Here is a 26366-nt window from a genome sequence, read left to right as displayed (position 1 = left end):
TGGATCCACCTCCATGGGCTCCACGCTGTCAGCCACATGGCAGATGTGGCTGATGGTGCCCCCCCTCTGCTGCCGCCTCCTCTTGCTCTGTGGTTGCTGCAGCCATGCGTCTTCTCTGCCCCCACGCAAAGACGGGCAGCCGTACACTTGGCTCTTGGGCCTCTTGTTTCCAGGCATGCTTGGAAGACGAGGCCCTCGAAGCTCAGCGAATTGTGGGCCAGCTGCTCTGCTTTTATAGGGCCCAGAACAATGGGCAGCGAGGTGGCTTGTGCCATCAGGAGGCCATTGTGATGGGGGTGCCCGTGGCCAAATATGGCTGTCCTGGGAGCTGGGGGGCCTGAAAGATGGCCTCATGTGGGAGAAGGAGGAGGGTCGGGGGGGCGGGGGGCCCCTTTCCTGGGGATCTCTCCCCGGTGCCCTTCTGCTGCCCCTTGGGCACAGGGACTGCCCTCTACCTCCCCTCTTGTGCCTGGGCTCCAGCCCCCTCTCCTCAGCCCGTGCCTGGGCTCCCCTGGACGAGATGGTGGCAAGGGTGTTACAGGAGGTTCCGGGGTCCTCAGTGACCTCCCACTGCCCCGGCTCTCTGCAAGTGGCGCAGCCCCCGTGCCTGACAGTGGCCGAGAGGGGATGAAGTATCGAGACATCCCGCTAGCGGGAAAGGGATGTGCAGCTGGCCTGCACAAGGTTTCCCCGCAGTCCATTAAAGAATTTCTGATTGCCAAGTGTTGCGTGGGCCCTTCTTCCCATCCCCCAGCCCTGCCCCTGCAGTGTGGAAGGTGCCATCTCCTCTGCATGGAGTCCCAAGGGAGAGGGGAGGAGAGGGCCTGGTGCCCGTTGGGTTGTTGTGCTGGTGTGCCATGAGGAGTCTGTCAGAGCCCATCAAGGGAGGTCCCTGGGGCCTGGATGTGGCAGGGTTTCCTTTCATCTGAGGTTCACCCTCACTCTGTTCTCTATATTTAAGGATAAACCTTCTCACAGCTTTTTTTTGTTTAATCCCCAGGGACATTTTCAGTGTTCTTTAACACAAAGTATGGTCTGATTCCTGCACTCATCTGGGAGTTTCACAAAGACGTTTCACCACAGCTGTGCCAGAGACAAAGAACAACTCGTAACACTTCAGTCTTGCTCACGTTCTTTCTGGAACACAACATAGATTAGGCTACTGATCCTGCAGCATGGAATAAGCTGGGAAATGGGCTGTGGGTTGGGGCAGCATATCATTTTTGTGCATTGTAGTGACAACAGTTTCTCAGGCATACAGCAGCAATGACACAGTTGAGAGTGAGTCATGTCTGTGACGGTCTGTTCTGCTGATCAGTTAGCATTCAGGTAAGAGAAAGAAGGCATACTCTCTCCTCCAGCTTCCTGGTAATCTCATAAATATATATGGATTTGATTAATTTTCATAACTGGCACCACACAAACAGATGTTTTTGAGAAACTGAGAATAGACATTTTGTTAACTCTGGGATGACAAAGGGCAAAACCAAGGACTGTTTCTTCAGAATTCGAAAGGAAAGAATCACAAATATCTGAACCAAACAATCTGCTCCAAGATACCAGTCTCCAAAAAGCAAGGACAAAGTGCTGTTGGCAACGTCAAGGTAAGCCATGAGAAGACTGCAGGAAAAACAGCATTGGCTTCCAGTTCAGGTAGATGATGTGACTGATTTTTACCATGGGAATGAAATTGGTACAAGGAGATGAACACAGAGAAGTCTTCACTGGGAACAAAAAACACATGAATAACAGTTTATGACCTCTACCTTCACCATCTAGATAGCATCCAGTATTGTCCCTATTACTCAAGTCCTTTCGTGTTGCGCTTTCTCAGTGTGCCTGTTTCATCTGAATCACTGGCTTTTTGCTTTTTCAGTGCTGCATTTTCATTTTCTGACTCCACAGACAGGTCCTCTTGGGTTGCCTCTTCTGCTTCGCTGCAGCTTTCAGAGTGGAATCCAGCGTTCTCCGCTATGACAGCAGGATCATCATCCTCATAGCAACAGCAGCACCCTTCAGTGCTTTGGCTGTGATGAAGGTCCCTCTCCTCTTCACTGATGCCAGCTACCTCATCCTTTTTCTGCATTAAATCATGACTGCCCCTTCCCATGGTCAGCAGCGTTGCATTGCACAGATGCTCCTCATCTTCCATGCCCTCCATTCGTTCTGCCAGCTCTTCTGCAGAGGGCTGGCTCAGGTCAGGGTAATCTACAAGGATTGTGTCCTGTTTGCGCTTGAAGCAATCAGAGTTATCATAGACAGGATAGGTCTCTTCTGGATAACCTTAGGAATAAAGTGATATGCAGCTTAAAGTTTTACCAGCATTTAAAGATAGTACTGAGTTCAGTGATGGATGCACAAGTTTGTTAGAACAGTTGGTTTTAGCATTGCCTGTCACCTATTTAATGCCATGTGTATGTCACAGTATTAAATCCATGGCAAGAATGTGCAAAACATGACTTCTTGGGAGATGATGAGAAAACTCCACCTATTTTTAGGGAGCCAGGATATCAACCTTGACTTTCGGGAGTGAATATCTGAGCTTTGCTGAAAGCTATGGGAGCTAACAGGTGAAAATTGCATGTCTTAGATCTTTAAATAGATCCATTTTTTTTGTTTCTGTCTACAGATCGACTGATTCATGTTTTGAAGACCTTTGCTATAAATAGCATTATTTATAAAGTCGAAAAAGCAGGTATGTCAATGACTTTGTGCATTTCATTGTACAAAATGCATCATATGAACTTGACTTATGAAAACAGAGCTCGAGGCCACTGTTTATGCTTTATGTTTTGGATCATTTTTGAAAGCTTCTTAAAGAGCAAGGAATTAAGTCTGCATTTAAAATTATGATAGTGAGCAGCTCAACTGGGATATCTTGAAAACACATTTATGTAACAAGTAAACACCAAGGAATGGAAAGGACATTAAAATAAAGAATTTTTAAAAGACAGACTTCCTGGAATTGACTTTTACAACATTGGAGCAAATAAAGAACGACTAATCAAAAGTAAAAACTGTATGTTATCCAAAACGTACTGATTCTGATTTCCAAGGGGTTTATGATTTTGCATGAAATCTAGCCCAAGAGAAAGATATAAACCTACAGCAGCCAAGACCCAGCAGCAGATGGAGCATATGTGAATATTCATATGCCACTTTTGGCAGCAGATAGTGTAGTGTTTACACTAAAGGAAATGCTGGATGCCTCAAAATCTATTTTCTTTCTATTAAGGTTGGGAAAACAAACCACTTCTTGCAAAGTTTTGAGCAGTGACTTCTGAAAAGGAAGGATAAAGTTAACAAAAAATTTTGAAAGGATCCGGGACTATAAGTAATCCTTATTCCATTTTTCTCATTGGGGTAATGGTAAGAAAGACTCTTGCTTACCTTCCCAGTCCTCCATGTAAGGAGCTTCTTCAGCTTCCTTCTCAGGAGAGATGCCATCTATGAATTTTCCTTCTTTCATAACTCTAGTAATTTCTCGGAGTTGCTGAAGTAACCTTTTTTCCTGGTCTGTTGTAACATTTTGAGTCCTGCTAGAAAATATTAGACACCAAAATTCAGCCCAGTATCATTACAAACTGTTAACAGAGTTTGAACCAAACTGTTTGGTCCTTCCCAGCAGCACAGTCTGAAGAAACCTGGCTGCAGTGTGATCACTTTTCCACATCTGCATGTGGTCTGCACTTCAGCTTGGTATAAAGGTTTATCCATTTATCCAGAAAGCCTGCAAACTTAAACAGGTAAAGGAAGGCAAGTACAGCCAATGTGAGAGCAAAATGAAAGTGACACGCAAGCAAGAGTTATGCTACAAAAGACACTACAGAAATTTCTGGCCTTTAAAAGAGTGTTAGGTGAGAATTAGAGGGCCATACCTTGTTTGAAGCATTATTAGAAAATGTAATTCAGAACCTATGCTACATTTAAAACAGCTTGTGGGGATGATCAAAATGTCTCACACAGACATTAGTCTCAAGAGCCTAATGATCCCTAATTATGACCATTAAAGGTATTATATTTGCAAGGCCTCATTAAGAACTGTCAGTTGGACAGATCATCATGTTATTATACAGAGTCAACAATGCTGCCTGGCGGGGAGGTGAGGGGAGGAGCAGGAAGGAAGATGTAAAAATGAAAAGAAGGTGTTACGTTTAACATTAACTTGCCCTTTAGAATCAGAAGGAGAGTGGGAGAGGACTGAGATTTTTATCAGATTAAAAGCAAACTATAATTTTGACTGGTTCTACACTGCTGATTCTAGTCATTACCACTGCTCAGGTAATACAATTACTTACTGTAGTAACAAAAATGCTTCCAACAGATAAGATCATGTAGTCATTACATGTTATTTTCTCTGGAAAAAAAATAGTCTCCTAAAAATCTTATGGACAAAACAGAAGTATTTGGAGGGTGGTGATCTGAGCTCTACTAACTCAGTAGGCCAGAATGAGAAAGACACTTGCTGTACTTAGGGGTGAAAATGGTTCTGACTGTTGTGCTTGTTTCATCTTGAGTTTCAAGTTGCTCTTGAGTAGGTGTTTGATCTCTGCGTAAGTGCCAGTTCAAGCCTCTCAGGGGACTGAGGCACTACTCTGGCACTCTTTTGAATCTCGCTGTGTTTTAGGCAGGATCTATTGCCCCTAGTTACTCAGAGAGGGTGGCTCTTGGCATGCGCAGAATGCTGAACTGTAGGTGGTACGTGAGCTCAGACAGACGATCTCTGGTGATCTCCAGACCATCGGATAGACAGATAATCTCCAAGATTAGACAGCTGCTCAGTGAATCTTAGGGATGAGATGGGAAGAGGAGAGCTGGAAACAGATTAATGATTTTGGATTTAGGTGATTAGTATCTACCTAAACCTTGTTTCAGATACCTGAATTCTCATACTTAAAAACTTGCAGCATTCATCTTCAGTTTTTCCTCTTACTAACTGTCGTGACTAAAGCAGCACTTTAATAGGTACTTTGTGCTACTCTACATACATGGGAATGATGGTGACACGATAGTTACTCCACTAAAGGCAGCAGAGTCATACTGGTTTAAAGCCAAAGAGATTAGCGTCATACTGCTGGTTTGTGTCAAAGTGCTGACCCTGGGCTAGATTTTGTGCACAGTTGCACACACAGTTGCCTGTAACTGAACTTAGCTCAGGAGCAGGCCCACTGGTTTCATTAGCAGCTACCCAGATTAAAATGTGATCACACGGCTAAACATCACTTCTCTCCACTTCCCCTGAGGGGCACTTTGCCCCACAGTTTGAAAAGCTGATACGGTCCCAATGCTACATGAAGGTTGCACTGAGTCCCCTCAAGTTGTGGTGGCAGTTTGTTCCACAGAACAAGCGAAGGTGTGAGACAGCATCTTCTCAAAAGCCTGCATCATGCAGATGTAGAATTTGAGATGTGAATTAAGAGGCACACAAAAATAAATGGTTTCATCAGCTAGCTGCTGTTGACAGAAGCTGTAATAGAACTGCCAAACTAATCCTCCTTTTATAGACAAAGTGTATGTAATTTGAATATATATCACCTGGACAAAGACAGAGAGGCCTGTCTGTTTAGCACAATGGGAAGATATGCTAGCTCAGATAAAAGGATCAATCAATGCAGCTGCATCACTGTGGCATTTCATATAGCAAAATTCCTAATATGCTGGATACTCTCATTAGAAAGCACCACTGTCTTATTGCAACAAAAGGTCTCTGTATTTCAGAGTATTCCTCCTCCAGACAACTTGCTTAAAAGACAAATTTCCCTGCACAGAGGGGGAAAGCAAAGCCCATGCACTATTTCTACTTCATTTAAGGCCTCTAGGAAGACTTACTGTAGGATGCTGGCAATGTGTAAGACATCTGGCTGCCTGCGTACGGGAGATTTACCAGGGTATAATGCACTTATGAATACTAAGAGGACAACAGATGCAAAAGGTTTACAGTGTAAGAAGAGGTCATTATTTTTGCTCTGTGTGTTTGTAGCTCCAACACAGCTATTACTTTTCATAGTGGCAATGCTTACGTTTTATAGAGTCCCAAAGTGCTCACTAACAGGTAAAGTAAAGGTTTCTTATTCTTACACTGAGATCAGAATATTTCCGAAGGAGCTATCATGACTGCAGTGAAAATCCATAATCTAACATGGTATCTCAGACATGTCAACCGGCGTTTTTTTGCATCATGATCTTAAAATAATCACTATTAACATGCAGCTATAGCCCAAAAATGGCACCCCACAGCGTACAGCTTTGCTCAGTTTATGGTAAAAAGGGAAGTTTTTCCAACTGGCAGCCTGGTAAACAGGACTTTAAAACCAGGTAATCGAGCTGCATTATTTCTGCCTCTTACCTAATTACCAGAAATTGAGATTTTTTTTACAAAAGAGTATTGTACCATACTCCCATTGAGAAAAATATTTACAAGTATTCTTCAATTTAAAGTGGTTTCAAAATACCAAATTTTACAGACAGCTGTGAAAAGAATATATGTAAGACATCTGTGAGAATGGGTAGGGAGATCTTTTGTACCCATTATATCACTGCCCCAACATTGAAACATTCTGCTAAAAGCCTGGAAAAAAGCAATATGCATGTTTTTAATGCAGAGAGCCCTGTATAACAAGCAATCAAGTCTTTATTTCTGAATCATCAAATTCCTAGCAAGGAATTCCTCATCTTTGCTGAGAGATACTGGACTATAAAGGTCTACATTTAGAAACTGGAGATACTGAGGTCCCCTTAGTGATAGGATGTGATGATAAATTACAAAACTGTATAATATAAATTTAAAACTTGTTGAAAAAAGAGCTGGGAAGAGTGCTAGATTTTCTCTGAGCTGTGAATCCTTATATCCTTAGGTGCTATGTACTACCCATTTAAGTGTGTGCATTAGATAACAATTATTTCTGTCTATCTCTCAGTTTAGGTTTGGTTATGTTGCTGAGGACCCGGCCAGGTAGTTCTTTCTTCCTTGTGCTTTCTTTACCTTACTTCTAGTCCTTGCTAATACATGCTAGGCCGTATTAAAAGTATCTGTACTTGTACTTTTTGAACGTTTTGCATTTCTGCAAGGGGGTTTCTGTACTTAAGGCTGTAGCAATTCCAACTGGTATGCTGGTTTGGAAGGCGGTCTCCTTGGTTGGTTTGGAGGTTGGTCTTCAAGCCTCATTAAAAAAAAAGCAAATCCAAGTTTCTGCCTGCCTACCTTCTACAACACAGGGCTGGATAATACTAGCTATCTCATCTGAGAAAACCAGCTAATAGTATTGAGAGGTCTTCCAGCCTCACTTCACTCAAATGCTTTAGGAAGAAAAAGAAATGAGCAGGACAAGCCACAGCAAGAAACCAACACGTACACTTGCTACAGAAGAAAGCAGAACAAAATCACACAGCACAGCATATATTATCCCTTTGAAACAGGATTTCTTTCTATGGCACAGCATTATCTGAAAATAAACTGTCCTTCCAAACTCATCCGTATTTCAAAAGCAATGGTTTTTTGAAGAAAATATACAAAATTAGAATGTCTTTGGATTCTAAGAATCTTCACCGGAAGGAGAAAGCCAGGATGAATCCTGGAGCAGTTCAGCTGGGAGGAGAATGCTCCTGAAGTATAGTGAGAGGACACCGAGGCACGAGCTCAGACCTCAGCACTATTACAAACACTGTGTGTCATGGTGATACATCGGTTTTTGTGACAATGCAAAATACGTCCTTTGGTTTGGTTACTAATACTGCACTTGGCAGGCTGGGTGTCACTTTCCCATATCTAGTACAATGGGCCATGGTCTCACCTGGGGTCTTTCAGCATTAGTTCAAATTTGATACCAGTTATTTCTTTCTCTGATTTTTCTTTTGTAAGGAATTCTGTTTAACTGCCTATTAATAAATGGAGCTCAAGTAATTTTTGCTCTCTTCTTCTTTCCTTTTTATTCAAATCTATCAACATCCAGAATGAAGAAGCCTAGCACTGTACTCTGTGCTCTAATTACACTTTCTAACCATACATCTTATTTTAAGACATTCATCCAGTATTACTGAACTTAATGAGCATCACAGTGTAGATTAAGAAAGCTTCAACGTCTGGGTGTATTTGAAAAACAGCTATTTGCTCCATCTAGAGGTGCTTTTCCCCTTCTCTTTAAAGAGGCTACATAAAAAATTCTTTATTAGATTCAGATTCTGATTTCCCCTGAGGCCTTTAGATCCATCTATATAAATAGTTTGGTTGAACAAAGCAGGGAAGTTCTACTACATAAAGGCTCTGAGCCAATAACACAGAGTGGAACAAATACTGGATCAGACCCTAAACCCATTTTCACAGTAAAAATATCCTACCCTGAGAGCCAGCACAATATCTGGGCAGCTCATAAACCTATTTCTAGCTGCTTAAAGGTACGCGTAGAGCATTGTGTTAGCTCTCCAAAACAGAGATGAGTAATAGTCAAAATAGCGTCTTTCTGTTTCACTAACAAAACCAGGGCTGCTTAGGGGTTCTCCTGCTGGAACCTGGCCTAACACAGGCAAGTTTGGCACCTCGTCTTCCTGAGACGAGTGCAGCCGCAATACAGGGCACGGTGCAAAGTAGGCAAAACTACATGCTCAAAGAGAATGCGGTTTGAAGCATAAATTAACATAACGTGCAAGTTTGGCACAGAATTGTTCCTACAGAATGGGTTAAAACAGGCATTGACTGATCCAGACAAAATTAATATGCGTTACAGCTTGAACATCTTTTTTGCTTGCAAACATCACCTTAATATTCATGGTATTTAAATTTTCCAACACTGCAGTTATGCATTGTCCTATTAATGTGTTGTTATGCTCCTTATGAAAAACATAGACTTGTTTCCAGTGTTTCTTTATAATGTACAATAGTGATCTCAGATTTACAGCAAACATTAATAAACATAATAAATTTTAAAATCCTGATTTTACAACTCTTTTTTTCTTTTATATTTAGAAGCAAATGCATGGATTTACTGGCTACAGGGTAGAACTAAGTTATGGAGTCAGATTATTATACAATTCTGCCCTTAAAGAAATATTTTATGGATATTCTAACAGGCATTTACATAGATTATAATAGCATTTCTATTTAGAAAAATAATCCATACAACTGGAAAATAACATAAAACAAGTGGGTCTCTTAGGAATCATTCAGAACATTACTTTGGGCACGTAAGACTAGTTGTTTTATATGCTTTAAATGTAGATGTTTTATTTTCTGTTTACACATACCTGTCATTATCTTCCAAATAACGCACTGTACAAAGGGGGAGGGTAGGGATAGTTGCTTTTCTGTTTAAGGAAAATGAAGTTGGAAAAAATGATTTATTTTAAATATAGACGCTGAAAAGAGAAAAACTGCAGAACAAAAAGTGTGATGTGTAAAATCAAATTTCTACAATTTGAAGTAGTAATAAAAATGCTATTTTAATATAGGCAATGTAAGAAAGTTTAATTTCTAATCAGAGCAGAATCTCTCCTTAAAATGCTGTAATTTGAAGCATACCTGTCGCAGTTAGGTCCTACTCTGTTGATTAATTTTTCCATAGCTTCTTCTGTCTCTCTCAGTTTTTCCTGGAGTTGAGTGAGCTGATAGTCAGCTGTAAAACAAAAAATATCCCAAGATCTGTCAGTAGGAGCTTTGAAAATGTATCCCTGTCCCATTATCACAGGTAGCATATGCTGTACCAAACCAAACTGGCTGTGAGGAAACTAAAACATGCAGCTTAAACAGTTCTACCTACTTCTCCCGGTATAAGAATGTGAAGACTATTGCCAATGGTAATGGGACACACAGAAAGCACCTTCTTTCAAAGGCTCCCGAGCAACCTCCTAATAAGCAGAGTGAGTGGGCCACTGCAAATGCCCCGGCGATTGAAGTTAGGGAAAATACCATTTTTTTTTTCCCTAAGGAAACCATAGTGTTTTGCTGTCTACTGCAGAATTAATAGTTCTCATGGAATTTCCCTGTTAAGTCCTTGGGAACAGAGACAAAAGGTCACTTGAGCATTTTCTAATGAGTCTAAGGTTTGAGAAACCACATCTTTATCAGAGAGAATAAAGTTCATGGGCTTGATGGCATCTAACCCTGCACAGGGGTGCCAGGGTAGCCAGAGAGTGCTAACGGTCTGCCAGGCTTACCAGGATGAGCAACACTAGCCACATGGTGTCTGTCTGGGGAGCAAAGCACAGTATGTCCACGGTTGCACGTTTTTCAAAAAATGCGTCCATAGTACAATAGTAGACACACATGCATACATGCAGGAACACCCATACTGGCTTTAATTTAGCCAAAAGTGTTAACAGTGAAGATGCAACAGCATGGCTGTCAACAAAAATGCTTGAGCTCCTTGTTTGGCTCTTGTAGCTCATGCTCAAAATCCTATAGCTGAGACTTCACTGTTCACAACTGCAGAACAAAATGAAACCAGCCTGGGCTAGCTAAATATTCAGCTGCTACAGGCACACCCATTTAAGCAGCACAAAGGCACAATGGAACTCTGACATAGTGAGTACGGAGAAAGCCATCCACAAACGTCCTGCTTTTGGGAAGACCTCCATTCTGCAGAGAATGTCATTACTTAATGCATCACTGATGTCATTATTTTGCATGTCTGAGACTTTAAAAATAGGGGAAGGGAAATTGGCAAAGAGAAAGGATGTTACTCCCTCCAAGTCACTATGTAAGTGGTTCCTAGTCCAGTGACTTGTCCCCTGCTCTGCTACAGCTTGCAATGAACGCTTTAGGAATACTAATGAAGAGCTCTAGAAAAAGGGAGAATAAGTTTCATCAGTAGTTCTTTATAATGTTATAATGACGGTAAATATTTAACTTACTGCAAAGTTAGTTTCTCTTACCAAGCGTTAGAGAAAAAAACACAATTACCATCGCTAATAAATTGCACAAAATTGCCAGGCACGATGCAGTACAAGTGCACTGAAAATACAATCTATAGCACTGAGTACATTAGGTATTCCTAATATACGCATTAATGTCAAGATAATTACAGCTATGTTAAGAGAATTACCTTACTGCTAGCACTTTCTATAAAGCCCTAAGTACTCTTCTTTCCTATTACAATTTAGCCAGCTAAACACAACGCATTTAAATACTGTTATGGTAACTACTCATCCAATCTTCAATAGTAAGCTTATTAATTTATCTAATAAATGTCTACAAATAGTTGAATCTGTCCCACCGATGTTTAGGTAAAATCACAATAACATTTCAGAATACTGTTTGCTTTCTCATCCATCAAAACTTGGAAGTTTTTGCAAAAAAGGAAGGGAAAAAGTAGGGAAGTGCCTGGTGATGGCTAAGAATTCACAAATTCAAAAAAATGAACGTAGCTTTTAATAATATCTTTATATACTATTACTAGAATACTACGGATTATAGAATAATTATAGATGGACATCCTATTATCCATTTTTAATCATTAGCTACACAGCTTTTCAGCAAATCCATACAGTTAATTCAGTGAACCTCATGAAAAGCCATTGCTTCCAGGGGAGCTCGGGATCAGGCTACTATCGCAGAGTCTCATTAGCTGAATGAGATTAGAAAGTGACGGTGCAGTAATTCACTTTAACTCTTGCTCATTCCAACACAGAAGCTTCGGCTTGTTCTTTACGGGGGGAACAGCAGCTTTACAGTGTGCCCAGAACTTGAAGAACCCAGTTGGACTGTGCATCTACAGAGTCAACAGCTACACAGATACAACTCTGAAGTCATACTCACTGATTTTCCTCTTCACGTTTCCAGGCGCAGCAGTAAGGCATTTCCGCTCTCCAGCAATAGTTTTTCCCTTGGAAGCTAGCTGAGTGAAAAAAGACGACCCTTCTATGAGTTACAGCAATAGTAATATATAAGCCCCAAAGGCAATAGAAAAAAGGATAGAAAACTAAAATATGCCAGAAAGTAACCACAGAAAAGCATGCCCAGCAGCAAAAACAGACAACCATGAAAGATGCCTGGGAGATCTTGCCAGCTGAAAACTCCTAAAAGGCACTTGGAACAAATGATATTTTTAAGCATAGTAAAACTATAACTCATCAAAAATAACTTTTTCATTTTAGAATATTTATCTGTTCCAGCCTGATCCCGTAATTCTTCTGTGTATAGGAGGGAAAAAATCATTGCATTGGGCAATTATTGTGAAATAAAGGACAGGTTCTGAAGGAATTATATGTGACCCCACTTGTCCCTCTTGCAATGTTTTCCTTACTAACTTTGTACTTGCAGCAAAGATACTGGCTGGCTCTATACAGAAGCTGCAGGCTATCTATTTCTTTCGTCTTCTCTGTGTTTGACCAGCTCACCCAATTCACCTTGTTCTTGCCTCTTGTCTGTCCAGAGCAGGCTCAACTGTTTGGACACTGCATGGTCCACATTCAGCACCCACTCAACGGAAAAAACACTTCCACAAGTCCACTTCTCCCTCCTCCCACACAGCTGACTGTCATCACCTAGATGCAAGTCACATCTGCATAACAAAAAGCCATGAGAAGTTCAAATCACGGGTGAAACACTTGAGGGGAGTTTGGGCTGTGCTTTTTTAAACTAGCTTTCAACCAGCTCCTCAGCCGCGGTAGTTCCAGCATGGTAAATACAACCTTACAAACTTCCATTCTCCAAAAATGTGGTGCTTTTTTTCCAGAAGGTATGCAATGATTGTACTCACTCTCTCCCACTTTAAATGTGTAACACAATACATGACATATGCAGTATATATAATATGTAGTCACACATAATAGAAAAGAATACTATGTGTATATTCAAAATTAACCTAACATTGTTCTAGACATACACATTTTCCACAGGGAAAAAAAAATCCGTAAAAAAAATTGTAAGAGGTCAGAGGCCAATACAGGATTTCAGCAACCCTTCCCTGCATTCTTAGCTACAGTCTTTGCAACAGCAAAAACCACAGGATACACCAATCTTTCAACCACCAGTCACAGGTCCAGCATAAGCATTTTTTTTTGAGCAAGGTTGAAATGGAACCAGGTACAGATATGGGACTATCGTTTCTGTTTTGGGGTTTTTTTAGTTGTTATTTCCCTGACTTTTCAATTTATGTTGGTCTTACCTTAAATAAAATGTACAGGATATATAAGAAGATGCCAAATCCATATATAGGGATAATCTGCCCCACAAGACCTCTCCCAGTTCCACCAGTGCTTCCACCACCACCTCCACCTGCCTTGGCTTTGGCAACTGCTTCAGCAAGGTGAGACCTTGGAAAATGAGGGGCAGCTCGGCTGTCGGGAGTGGCCTGGTAATGCATCCTTGGTGGAAAGCGACCAAGCTTCCCTGCAAAAAACCACACAATTATTTTTCTTCTATTACTTTTCACCCTTTTTCATGCAGCCGAAAACTTCAGCAGGTGTGGCTGACCTCTTTTCTCTACTTTTAAATGCACCACCACTGATGAATAAAGTAACTTGTTGGTCTGTAAGTACTAAGTCTGTAAGCTCAATCCTCAGTCACTTACTATATGCAGTGCTAGGAGAGGAGTTAGGTATGCACAATTATTCTCTTGATTTTAAGAAGAGAAAAAGCTGGCATGGCAATTAACAACACATGGAGTTTAACAGTTATACACTTGCCCAAAGACCCTATGACTCAGCATTCCTAACAGGATGAAAACCCGAATACCTACTTCTGGTTCTCTGCTCAAAAAAACCCCAACCATGTATCAGTTTTCTGCTGTGAGCTTGATCTTTTAATATTATGCAAAGGCATGCTAATGTATAAACCACTACCCATCTAGCATCCTGACAGACGACTGCAGTGTTTGCCCAGTACAGATTTTTGGCTATTATCATAAGAAGTAGTATTTTACCTGATTTTACCAAATGAGTAATGAAAGCTAAAGAAAAGTGATGGCACCTCAAACTGTCCTCCTTAAAAAAGTGTTGGGTAAAACAATGTAAGAGAGGAGATTGAATATAGCTTGGGACATATGGTCTTCAGCATTTTAGAGGGGAAAAATGGTTTCTAGCCTTGAGAGAGGCAGAGAGAATTTAAAACAAGAAAGGGGGGTAAGCATAAATGGATGTATGGATGCTAGAGTAAGACTGCAGAGAGCCTGAAATGGTGCTGTGGATTATTTCATTCAACTGAAAGGCACTACAATCTCAATAAATCTAAGCTCATGCATTATTCTATTTTCTTGCTGCCATCAATTCAACAGTTTTGAATTCACTATTTTACACCTCCGTGTACTTAACATCCTGCTTCCTATCTCCATATCCAGCCTGGCCTTGCCTCTGCACTCCCTTCCACTGTTTGGGACTGAATGGAATTACTCAGCTACTCCGCCACCGAGTCTGGTGGCAGGAGGCATTAGATGGAAGCACCAGAGAAGGGGAATGCCAGGCCAGGCTGCAGCTCACCCCCCGATGCCGGCTGCAAAACTCCCCCTCCCTGGCACACGCAGCAGGAAAGCCAGGCAGCCTGGACACTGGTCACTGGCGCTGAGGCAGGCTGTATGCACTTGCATAAATAAAACACAAAACAGGTTTGAAATTGCACCGAAAATAACTAACTTTACTTCCGTAAGTACCCAGCTGCAAATATTTTTAAGAAGAGCAAGACAAGAGAAAATTAGATTAAATTAACATTTGCTCTTGCTAGGACACACCATCATAGGCAGCTAAATTCCTGAGCACAGAAAACTACAGTAAATACATATTAGGAAGTGATATCCATAATTTGTGAAGTTCTACCATTAAAACCACGCTTTTCTTTCAGGTGTTGGGTGCTGTAGGCTTTAGTGAAACTGCCCAGGTATACCACCACTGACCAAAACCTCTCTGAGATTAGCTCAGGCTTGTCTTTGAGGAAGCTGTTATCATCCACTTTAATTTTAGTGAATTATTCAAAGTCTGTGATGGAAAGCATAGCATCTTATTTACAAGAAAGTCCCATTGCTCCAGCAGGAATGCCTTGTAGCAGTAGGTCACTGGGGAAACAAGTGTGATGTCATGTAGTCAGCAGTATCACTGAGGTGGGGATGAAACAGCAGGGTAGATAAACCTTTGCGAAACATCTCATACTCATGCAAATATTCTTCATTAAAAAAAGAGATAAAGAAAGCAGAAAATAACTGACAAAGGTGAAACCGTATTTAAAGGGAATAGTTTTCTAAATTTTCCACAAGGCCTCCGTTGTGCTTTAAAAGGTTCAACTCAATTAAAGATAATCAGGCCAAAGGGACACACGCACTAGTCATTTCATTATCAAAATAATTTCAAAGGGGAATTTCATGGCGCCTAGTTCTAAATCTTCCCTGTTGATTTTTAAACTTTTATAATGATTTCCTTATTTTTAAAAAAAATCTATTATATTCCATAGCTTTTTATTGTGAAGAACCCATGCAAATTATAGCGGAAATTGACAGCACAGGCAACTTAAGAGCACCATATGCAAACAGCTGCCAAATACACACTACATAAATGGAAATGCCTAGCGATTTGGATGCCACTATCAATTAAACAACATACCTCATGCTATTAAAAAACCCAACACCCTAGCACACCGGTAGGTGATGTGACTGGATTCCACATTTCCACGGATAAAGCAAACCACTTTCAAATGGAGACAACGACATACTCTCCATCAATAAAAACAAGTGACATTTCTACGCAAGCGCAGAAGGGCGTGTGTTGGGTCCTTGTTTGCTGCACCATCCAGTTCCCAGTGCTGATAGTGGGTACTTCAACACGACATTTTCAATGCTGTGGGAAGAGCATTAACCTCCATTTAGCTGTAAAAGGTGCCACAGTGCTGCTCTCCTTTTGAAGGGTTTCTCAGCTCCCCTGTGACAGCCTGAGGGCTGCCTTCACGTAGACCTGATGTGATGCTGCACGTCGTAACTCCTCCGAATACACCCTACCTGCCTTTGCAATCTTTTTACCCAAGGTTTACCCAAGATATTTAATAATTTGTCAGTTTAATGCTTCAAATCAACTTTGCAAACCAGCTACAGGGCAAGCAGAGCATGTTTTGTCTAATCCTGTCCCTTCCATAACTTTAAGTCCAGAAACGAAATTATGCCCCAGCTAATGTTTGTGTTGTTTAAGAGACTGTGGGTTTTTGAATGTAGATGAAGTCCTTAATAGCAGCATCACATTAGAACTACTGTGGTTTTTTAATCTTTTAATAATATTAACACTCAACTGGAAAAAGCAAATCTTAGAAACTATATTTATAGCACATCTAATACAACAGCCAACCAGCTGATAATATTCAGACCATCCAAGTGTCTTTTTTCCAAGAAAGCTGTTTTGTGTTCTACCCAATGGGGTTTAGGAATTGCTACTGAGCCCAACTTTTTATACAATTTATACAATTATTTAGACTTAAGTTATTGTACGATTCAGCAACTCTTAGTCTAGATAATACGTCTTTCTGCAACATCTGACCAGCTGTAAAATGCTGGGATACATATATACGCATATAATAATAAAGTTTGACATACAGAAGTACCTATGGGCTGTTGCTATGTTCAGCTTGCACTCCATTCATCAGGAGGTTTACGACACATGACTTCATTTATAAAATGTGCATGTATCCCCAGGAAGCATAGGAGGAGGGTTAGAGATGGGAAATGGCCGTCTGGGAAGCGCGTGTGACTTCTCCAAGCTGACAGCAAAGCAGAGAATGCTGTTCTCATAGCTCCTCAAATCTCAACCAAGCTGCTCCTCAGGAGGAGAGCAGCCACAGTTCTGCTCATGCTTTGCAGTAGGCCCTCTGCTTTTTTTCTTCATTTCCATCCCAAAACCATGGTTACACTACTTTGGTTTAGAGATACTAAGATTAAGTGTGTTTTTTCCAAGTAAGACATTTACTATTCCTTCCCGTGCATGCAAAACCAATGAAACAAAAAAATATAGCCCAAGAACAAGCCAGCTAGACGTTTTGCAAAAGCTTTAACTGAAAAAACATGTGACAGTGGGATACAGAACTACCCTCCTGCCTCAACAATGCAAATTCCAGTCCTCAAACCTGTCTTCAAACTGTACTCTAACTCCCACGTTTAGGGATGCTTAGGTGCCATTTACATTTTCCTGGTAAAATTTTCATCATAGTGAGTGGAAAAGAAAACCACCGCTTTTTCAGTCACAGGGATCAGAAATGAAATATGCTCTGTGAGAACCAGAACTCAAGAGTTTTGCACGTTTTTCTCCCCTGCTCTGTTGGACTTGATATTTAAAGAAGACATGTGCACTACGCAAAGCTTTTGCTAAGTAGGATATGCAAGACTTCCCTCTCTGGTAGATGCCAATAAAGAGGCATTTGTACTGAAGCCTTCTCAGGACACTGGAATCAATCTTTAGCCCCTCTCAGCAGTGTAGTTTTCATAAAACATTTATTTTCCCTCTCTCTGCATCCAGTGAGATGAATTGGCCAAAGGGTTCTAAAGCTGCAAGTGGGAACACACAGAAAGACACATGGACTCCATGATAAAGTAACTTGATCTTCTCTAGACTGAAAGTGTCCTCCTAGGTTTTCTTGCATAGCCTCCACGTTTAGTGTAATAGCTTAGAATAATCTATAAAGAGACTGTTTTCTTGACATTTAATCCAAATTCTCTTTCAAGCCACTCTATCATTTCTGCTGCTATTCTTTAACACCCTCTAATTTCCCCAATACCTCTGCCCACAGAAAGCCCAAGTAATTAATCCTTTTTATAACACTACAAGTTCATGTTCGGTTCATTGTTGAGGCCACTCTCTACTTCAGTATTATACACTATCACAAGACCCATGTTTTAGATTTTTTTACACGTGCCGTGTAGTATTTTTCTCTTCTAAATCTTTTTATGAATACTTCCAATTCCAGCAGACAGTGTAACAACAAGATGAACTGGACAAACAGTATGCATTCATTTAGTTCTTGCTCTTTTGCTGATATTTACAAAATAGCTCTAGCTGTGGTCTGAACAACACAACTTTAGAAAACTACCCAAAAAAGGTTAGAAGGAATGACAATTTCAAAATTCTTATTTTAAACCACTGCACAGGTGTTTTTAATAGATACAGTCAAATGCCTCAAGATTTTTTGTTAAATACTGCAGGTGGAGGTTAAAAAGGAAAACAGAAAAACAACCCAAAATGGAAACATCTTAATTTTCTTAAGTAAGGACACCTGCAGGCAACTGATGTGTGCATTGCACAAATCCAAGCTGGGCAGAGGCGTCACCTGAACAGTCATGTATTTTTCTTGTAAAGCTGATGCCACTTTCTTCTTCATAAGAATGCAGACAGACTATATACCTATTGCCATGGAGCTGTAAGGTTTTTCTTAAACTACCAACTTAGAGAGTAGTTTTATAAAATCCATGGCATATATTTATGAACACTAGACTTAAAAGCACTTTTTTAAACTGGTAGTAGCTCTTTTTTCCCCCTTTGCAAAAGATGTAAAAAAAAAAAAATTCTAACACCTGTCCATGAAGTAAACTAGAAATGTGATACATTCACAGTAAGTGCTTTAAATAAGTTCTTTCATATACATGAAACTATTACTATGAAAACGAACAACCTTCCTGTCTGAAAGATAATATTAACTTCTATAGTACTGTGCTCACCATTTTCCTAAGAGAGACCTCTGAAAATGGCTTTATTAGAGAAAAGCATTCCCATGCTTAAAGCCTGTTTCAATAAAAAGCCTTTGGTAACAATGAGTTCTAACAAATGGTAGTAAACTTTAAGAATGTTTTATTCAGAGGTATTTTGCCCCCAAGACTACAATAAGCATTTTATTAACTTCAAGAATGACATGATTACTTCAAGTCCCTGAAACTTTCATCAGGTAACTGCAGTTACCAGTTCACTGAAGAGGACAACTAATGACAGAGATATGAATTGAACTGTTCAATCAAGATTTATTCTTCCAATAAAAAAATAAATTCAGGTGAAATAAAGTTTGGCCTACAGAGCAGGTGTAATGAAATTCTTGCTATCAAGTTGAAAATATGGACTATAAATCCTCATCTGAAACGGATCAGCTGAGGTGAGGTATTACATCCTCAGCCAAAGACAGGCGCTGGGGTGCAACAGAGGAGCATGCCGAGCGCTCGCTCTGCACCGGGCAGACACCAACTCGTGCTGTCCTGTGATCTCCTGCAGGGTGATGGAAAGAGTATTTATGCTACCTACTGATGACAGAAAGAGTATTTATGTTACCTATTTTAAGCATTTAACTGTGGCTGTGATTAGTCAGCTTATGAAAGCACTGCTTAAAGCAGGCTGTGCTAGAACAGGTATGAACATCATCCATCAGACAGATATCACTGAAAGTAATTTTGGGGCAAGTTTTTTGTTTGTTTTTTTTAAAGCTAATTTTTCTGTCAGATCAATTCAATCCAGTCCATCCTGCAGCCAAAGAAAGAAGCACCAGAACATGAACTGACAACTGCCCAAGACTGCACTGCTGTGGGAGAACAGTTTGTCAAACTCCATCACCTTCTATCACTGTGGGATCAGTCAGGAGCTGCACGTGGGCAGAAGTTAACGGAGAGACAGGTACCACCTCCCAGAGCATCTGCTCCCATCTCTGCTTCAGGCAGGTGACTCCACAGTCCTCACCGAGCCCCTGTGCTGCCTGCTGCGCCTTTGCGGCACCCAGCATCATGCCCTCACAGTACTGCTCTTGATGTGCCATCAAAAAAATCAGCTATCACACAGCTTTTCAGTGTTAGAGATTATGGAATGAAACTCTAAACTTGTAGATCTAAAGTGCTGATGAACATATATTCATGTTCTTAAAGACCAAGAATACACACAGCAACAATGGAAAGGTAGCCATACTATAGAAGTCATACATTTCAGTTCACCCTCAGCATTGTTTCAGCAGTAGCTTCAGCCTGAATGTCCTTAAAAAACCCTGCTCAAATGAAATCAGTATCACTCAAGTGTACGGTCACGTAAGAACCAGGCTGTTGGAAGGATGCAGAAGATAAAGTCACCGAACACAGGTCCCTGTGGGACACCATCCAGCACAACCCAGGAGTGCTCCGTACTTCCATCAGCCTCACCTCTGGCTTGCGGGCAGCCCTCGGGAAAACTTTCTCTGCCAAGGCCTGGGGCTATGATACTAGCTGCTTTTGAGAAGCGCCTTGAGGAGAAAAACCTACAGTAAAAGGCAATGGGCGTAAAAGAATGGGAGATACTTGTATGAACCCATTCCTTTAGAACTTAAGAGGAGACATGCAGAGTGGGAGGGCAGGCAAGAAGCACGTAGCTCAAGAGACTGCAAGGACAGGACCTGAGTCTAAATGAGTCATCACGTGGCAAATTTTTTCCGAGAATCTGGTGCATGAAAGCCAAGTTTAAAATACTGGAGTAGGAAAGTAAATGAAGATGATTCAAATGAACTTTTATTTCATATGCAACAACAAAAGCATTCCATACAGAAAATAACAAAATAATGAAGCTTTCAAATAAAAAGTGATGTATCACAACACAAAAAAAAAAGTGGTATGAGTATGCCTCTTTTCAGTAGCTTTGTTACCCCACTCAAATAAAACAAAGTGAAATTTGGACGATTTTAAACTATCTGTTTTGAAGGTAAGATAAAAGGTAAATTACAGCAAAGATGAAATAATAAATTCAGCCTTTGACACTCCACACGTCTTGAGGGAGACAGCATGAGAGAGTGAGATGACTGACACTTATGGGAAGGAGTAACTACGCTACGTTTCCATACCAGGCTGCCGAGCGCCTTCCAGACGCGCCGTGCAACCAAGGCCCGCTCACGCACAGCCCGCCGGGCGGCAGCAGCACCGCCGCGGGCCGAGAGCTCCGGGGCCTGGCCCAGCGCCTGGCGAGCCGGCGGAGACAGCCCAGCCCGCCCCGCCCCGGGCTCACGCTGAGCCACCCCCCGCATTTTACGCTCAGCCCCCCCGCAGCAGCCGAAACGCGGGCCTCGGCGTATCGGGGCGGCGGGGACCGGCGACGAGGAGCGACCCGCCCTCGCCTCAGCGGAGCCGCCGCCGCAGGCGGGGCCCCGCGGCGGCCTCTTACCCTCGGGCGGCGCGGGCGCTGCGAGCGGCGCAGCCCCGGGCTCCTGCCTCCCGCCGCCCCGAGAGAAGGTCCGCGGCAAGAGGAGGGAGACGCAGAGCACCAGGCAGGAAACCACAGCCACCCTGCAGCACGTCGAGTACGCCATGGCGGCCCGCGCGCCGCGGAGCCGTTACCGGACCGTTACGGCACCGTTAGTCTCTGCGCAGGCGCGGGCAGCGCGCGCATGCGCCCTGCGCCGGCCCGGCCGGGCGGGAGCCTGAGGGGGCGCGGGGCCGGCCCAGCGCCTGAGGGGCGGTCGGGCGGGGGCGGCCTGGGCCCGCAGCGGGGCTGGCGGGGCCCCTGGCCCTGTCAGTGTGTGGGGTGTGGGAACCCCCGGTCCTGGTCTGGGTTGGGTCCTTATGGAAACGGCCCTGAACCTCAGAAACGCAGGGCAGGGCAGGGCAGGAGGGGCCCTTTGGAGTCCCTCTTCCCAATCCTGCCATGAGGGTTTTCCAGGCGCTGTGTCCCCCCTTGACTGTAACACTACGAACTTACCGGGGGAGAAAAAAACCCCAACCATTGCGCCTTTTTTTCTCCCCTGTGAAGGGTTTCAGTGGTGTCACAACTGCTGGTGGCAGTGATGGCGGGATGGAGCAAGTGGGCCCTGGGTGCTGAAAGCTCTGCGGTGTCCCGCCATGCTGAGAGCCGATTTCGGTAGCAGCAGTGGGGTTCCCGGTGCTCTCCCCGGCCTGGGAAGGGGCCAGGGCTTTACCTGGCGGTAAGGTACAAGGTTCTCTACCTGAAAGGAGGTTGTAGCGAGGTGGGGGTCGGTCTCTTCTCCCTAGTAACGAGTGATAGGACAAGAAGAAACGGCCTCAAGCTGCACCAGGGGAGGTTTAGGTTAGATATTAGGAAAAACTTCTTCACCGAAAGGGTGGTCAAGCATTGGAATAGGCTGCCCAGGGAAGTGGTTGAGTCTCCATCCCTGGAGGTATTTAAAGGACAGATAGATGCGGTGCTTGAGGACATGGTATAGTGATGGACTTGGCAGTGATAGGTTAATGGTTGGACTCGATGATCTTAAGGGTCTTTTCCAACCTTAACGATTCTATGATTCTGTGATTCTAAGGCTGCGGTAGGGGTAGGAAAGAGTCTTGGCAAAAAAGCTGGTTGAGGCTATGGCTCACCTGGGCTCTCCATGTGGAGTTTTTTCTGCCCTTTGAGCACACAGGACAGATGTAGAAGAGTCCAGAGCGTATTTTAAATTAATTCAATTTACTGCAGCTATCTAAGAAATTTAAAAATTATAAATATGCATATTTTTCAAGAGAGAATTTGAACTTTGCATCTTGTCAATGCATGTGTTTAGGTTGCTGCCGTGCAAAGTCATCCTGAAACCACCCTCCCATTGCACTAACAATCAAAGATCGAAGTAAAAAAGGAAGTTCATTGTTTGTACTCATTCATTTTCACTGACTTAAGCAAAAAACTGCCAGTCATGTCAAATTAAATTATATGGTTTTGTATTCCCTTATATTTATATTACACTGTATTACTGTAGTTGAATTAGACTATTTTCCATGGGGTCTCGGCTGTGACTACTGAATTTAACTCACTTTACGCAAGAGCTACCCTTAATTAGGCTTGAGCCGGGAGCAGAATTGCTTTGACTAACGCTGCAGACCACTATGGCAGCAGAATACCGCAGACTCTTAAATTACTACAGAAGAGATATCTGCTGTCTGAACGGCTGGAACGGGGCGGACTATTCCAGAAATTGTTCTTACGGAGCACCTGTGCCCTAGGGAGACGGCCGCCTTTGGCCGGGTCCCACCAGCCCTTGCCAGACTAACCTGGCTGGACTCTCTGCTTCCACAGCTCCTTCACCCACCAGTCATTCACCAGTTCTCAGGCACTTCACAATGGGACTTCTGGGACTCCCTGCTCTGCTCCTGGAAATAGGAATAGTCGGAACTATTGGTTCGGCATCTATGCCTCTTTCCTAAACTCGTCAGCAGCTCTTGATGCCTGCAGTGGCAAAGTTAGCAGGTAGGGGCATCAAAAGGAGCATCTCCCTGATCAGAAATGTGTCGTTCGTCCACTGACAACAAATAATTCACTCAATCTGTCACGAAAAATATATTGTTGTTCTCTGGCAATGATGTACTAGCAAAGCAGCAGCTTTGGTCACTTCGTTGAAGAGGAACAACTTTTTAGCATGGTGCAGTGGTGAGATTTTGCAGTTGCTTAGGGCAGTCATCTTCAGCAGCTGATGATGCTGAAGTTACCCAAAGCATCAGTCCTTAAGCCAAAAGCAAAACAACCTTCCATACCCCCAGGGAGACCAGCACTGGCCTGGCACAGCACCCCTGGGGATCACTTCTCTTTCCATTGTAACTCTTGAGGTGTGCAGGAAGGACAAACGGCAACTGGGAGAGCAGCACCACCACCTGAGCCTTTCAGGAGCTAGCTGCAACTGTCAAAGGGTGGTTTCACCATTGTGAGTGCTCTGGGTGATGTCAAAGCAGTCGATTGAAAATGCTGATATTTGGGGGCTTCCTTGGTGATTAGGTTTGGATGAAGCAGATATTGCCTTTCCACCCTTGTTCCTAAGAAGGTCACTGGAAGAAATAAATAAATGCTTATGGCAGTTTTCTCAGTATTTTTCCCCACACCATTCAAAGCCAAGGAGGAATGGGGAGACCGATGTTCTGTGACTAGCATTTCATGTGGCATCACCGGCTTTCTGTTCCCAGCATGGCATTTGGTCCATGGCCACTCAAGAAGCCTACAGCAGCTGAAAGCCAAAGCAAGGAATTTAATACTGGGGTTATACGTAGAGGCTGCATAATGTAATGACTCTTTGTGAAGTCTTCAATCATCAAGAGTTATGTTTAAAAAAAAAAGAGCTTGATAAAACCCATTTTTCTTTTACAACCAAATACAGAACACCTGCAGGGGAAGCCTAGGGTATAAATAAGTCTTGGGCTTCACAAAAAGGACAGGTCCAGTCCTGTGTCTGTGGAAGCTGCAGGTGAAATCCTTTTGGTTCAGCTTGCTGTAGACCCGTTTCTAATCGTACAAAACAACCGTGAAAATAGCATCCTAACAAAAAAGATCAAGAGGATGCTTTAGATGATTTTACCTTCTGGAAAGGAAAAATACCATAAATATATTCTGATCTGAATATGTTTTTTTCAGACCACAGTCTGAGTACCACGAATGCACTGATTGCTCACACAGGCCTCAGAAAGGTCAGCCTCGCAAAGTAGACTTTGCTGTATTTATATTGCTTTGAGTTGTGTTTGCCATCACGTAGAAAGAGGTGTTTTCACAGAATGATGTCTTCATAAGTGCTAATATTCATAAATATCCTGTTTGATTTATGTTTCCAAACTGATACAAGTACAGCCTTTATAGTATTCTGAAACAACACTTACATAGCAAAATACCTTCCAGGTAATATAATAGATATTCAGCAGGTATCGGTAGCAATCTCCAACAAATGATTTATTTTGAACTTCTGGAAAGGAACATTAAAAATGAATTTCATTTTCTTGTTATTTATTTAACCCTGATGTTTTCCCACTTACCTGCCTCTCTGCTATCCCGTGCTTACCTCTCCCACTTTCTCCTTATCATGGGACAAATGTTGAAAAAGTTTTTGAAGACAATTTATCCAGTATGAATCAGACTTTTTTCTCCTTGTTTTTATGCTTTTTTTCTTAAGGATGTTCTTCTACTTTATTTTGCAAGAAAGCTCAAAATCCAAGAAATGACAGCGTGAGTTGTGGAAATTGTACATGTTCATGCTACTATCCACACTGGCAATATCAGCATCGAAGCAACCATCCATTTGCACAAATATTTGCAACTTATTGTAACTTTTTCCTTTCATAAGGGAAGGGTCATCTTCAGAAGCTAGAACCTTTTTCACATGTGCAGGTAAAGATCTGCACAAAGAGCAACTGCTTGAAGCCACAGTCTATGGCTCAATGAATACCAAAATACAGATTATGTAAAACAATATTCAACAGTTCTGGAAAACAGAAAAGGCATGAATGCTCGAGTATGATTGCTGATAATTTAGTGAAGATAAAATTAATGTGAAAGAAGTGGAATGAATCATTTTAAGCCTGTCTCTTTTTTGGTCTGCTCATTCTTGACTGGCCACATATAAATTGCTATAAAAATGAACAATCTTTCTTTGATATAAATGTAAACTAGGATCAAATTTCTTAACTTAGACTAACAAATGACTCAAGAGCCTCCTCCTATGTCTAGGTCTTGCCAAAAGCTGTGCCATCACAGCTTCTCTCACCTAACTTAGGAAGGTGTCAATGTGCATGCTGCAAGCGTACTTCTCATTGCAGAGTATCTTAGCGGTAAAGGGCCAAATGCTGCAGTATTGGGTAAATGCAAACACCTGACTCTGAGAGCTTTTAATTCCCAAATCTGCTGATTCGCTGCAGAGCAGACAAAAATCAATGGTTAGGCTGCCTTGGCAGTATTTGCTGGGAAGACCACTGTGGTATGTTGCTCGCTAGTCTGCAGCGAGGATTTTGTGCACAGCACAAGAGCTTGCACAGCTAGTGTCCTTGCGGTACGCCAAGCCAGCGCTGTACCCAAGTGGTAAAAATGGGTCACATCCTCTGTGCCTTCTGTGGGTAGCCTGGAATGAGGGTGTGGTTTCTTGTCTTCTGTGCTTGAGCAAACCTCTTTGACATATCCTCAAGTCTTCCCCATACAGAGAATTGGAGGATTTTCCCCTAAAGGAGCGGTCTTGGCTAGAGGCTGCCTGCATGTTTGCCAACCCCATGGTGAGCTGATAAGGTAACATCAGGTAACAGATGGGATTGCTTACACACTGTGAACAGGAACACATTAAAGGGGATGGTTTAACCTATGGACCAGGTGATGCCTTGCAAAGGGAAGGCCCTTTCCCTGCATCTTTCTTGCTGTCATTAATCAGCAGAAGGAAAGCTCAGACTTGAATTCTGTGGGCCTTCTGTCACAACAAAAATAAGGGAAGTAGTATTCTGCTCCAATTAATTAAACAAACTGATATAAATTCCCCACTTAAGTCGTACTTTGCATATCCATAATCTCTGCACTACATTTTATGTATACTTTACCCTTGGGTAAAAAATTTGTGAGCATATAAATGCTTTCTCATATAATCTTACTAAAGCACGCTCTTGCCTATAAATATTCATACCACTGCCAAAACATTTGCAAGCTTTCCCCAAAGGTGAAATATGTGTAATGTACTTTGCCTTCTGGGTATAAATATTATCCAATACATTTCGGTTAATATGAATACACTAATTATTCTTGTAACCCTT

At 42.2% G+C, this 26366-nt stretch overlaps 1 protein-coding gene across 4 annotated transcripts; it reads right to left on the bottom strand.

Annotated features, from left to right (window-relative positions):
- Positions 1-969: 969 nt before the first annotated feature.
- On the bottom strand, positions 970-21223 carry RIC3 (RIC3 acetylcholine receptor chaperone). 4 transcript variants are annotated; one of them, XM_087745587.1, is made up of 7 exons: positions 21043-21223; positions 13098-13321; positions 11747-11825; positions 9512-9605; positions 9238-9297; positions 3391-3539; positions 970-2283 (listed from the first exon to the last, which is right to left on the bottom strand). In XM_087745587.1, the coding sequence occupies exons 1-7, from the start codon at positions 21185-21187 to the stop codon at positions 1802-1804; spliced, it is 1233 nt and encodes a 410-aa protein (XP_087601713.1). In that variant the 5' UTR covers positions 21188-21223; the 3' UTR covers positions 970-1801. The 4 variants fall into 4 exon arrangements, with proteins under 4 accessions (XP_087601713.1, XP_087601715.1, XP_087601716.1 ...); XM_087745589.1 differs by having other exon boundaries at positions 3391-3536; XM_087745590.1 differs by lacking the exon at positions 9238-9297.
- Between the last annotated feature and the right edge of the window lie 5143 nt (positions 21224-26366).

Source organism: Nipponia nippon, unplaced genomic scaffold, assembly GCF_047370975.1.
Source record: "Nipponia nippon isolate SJK-2023a ecotype South Korea unplaced genomic scaffold, ASM4737097v1 scaffold_10, whole genome shotgun sequence".
Classification (NCBI taxonomy): Eukaryota; Metazoa; Chordata; class Aves; order Pelecaniformes; family Threskiornithidae; genus Nipponia; species Nipponia nippon.
The sequence above is the reverse complement of the archived record's forward strand: the minus strand, read 5'-3'. Positions and strand labels throughout refer to the sequence as shown.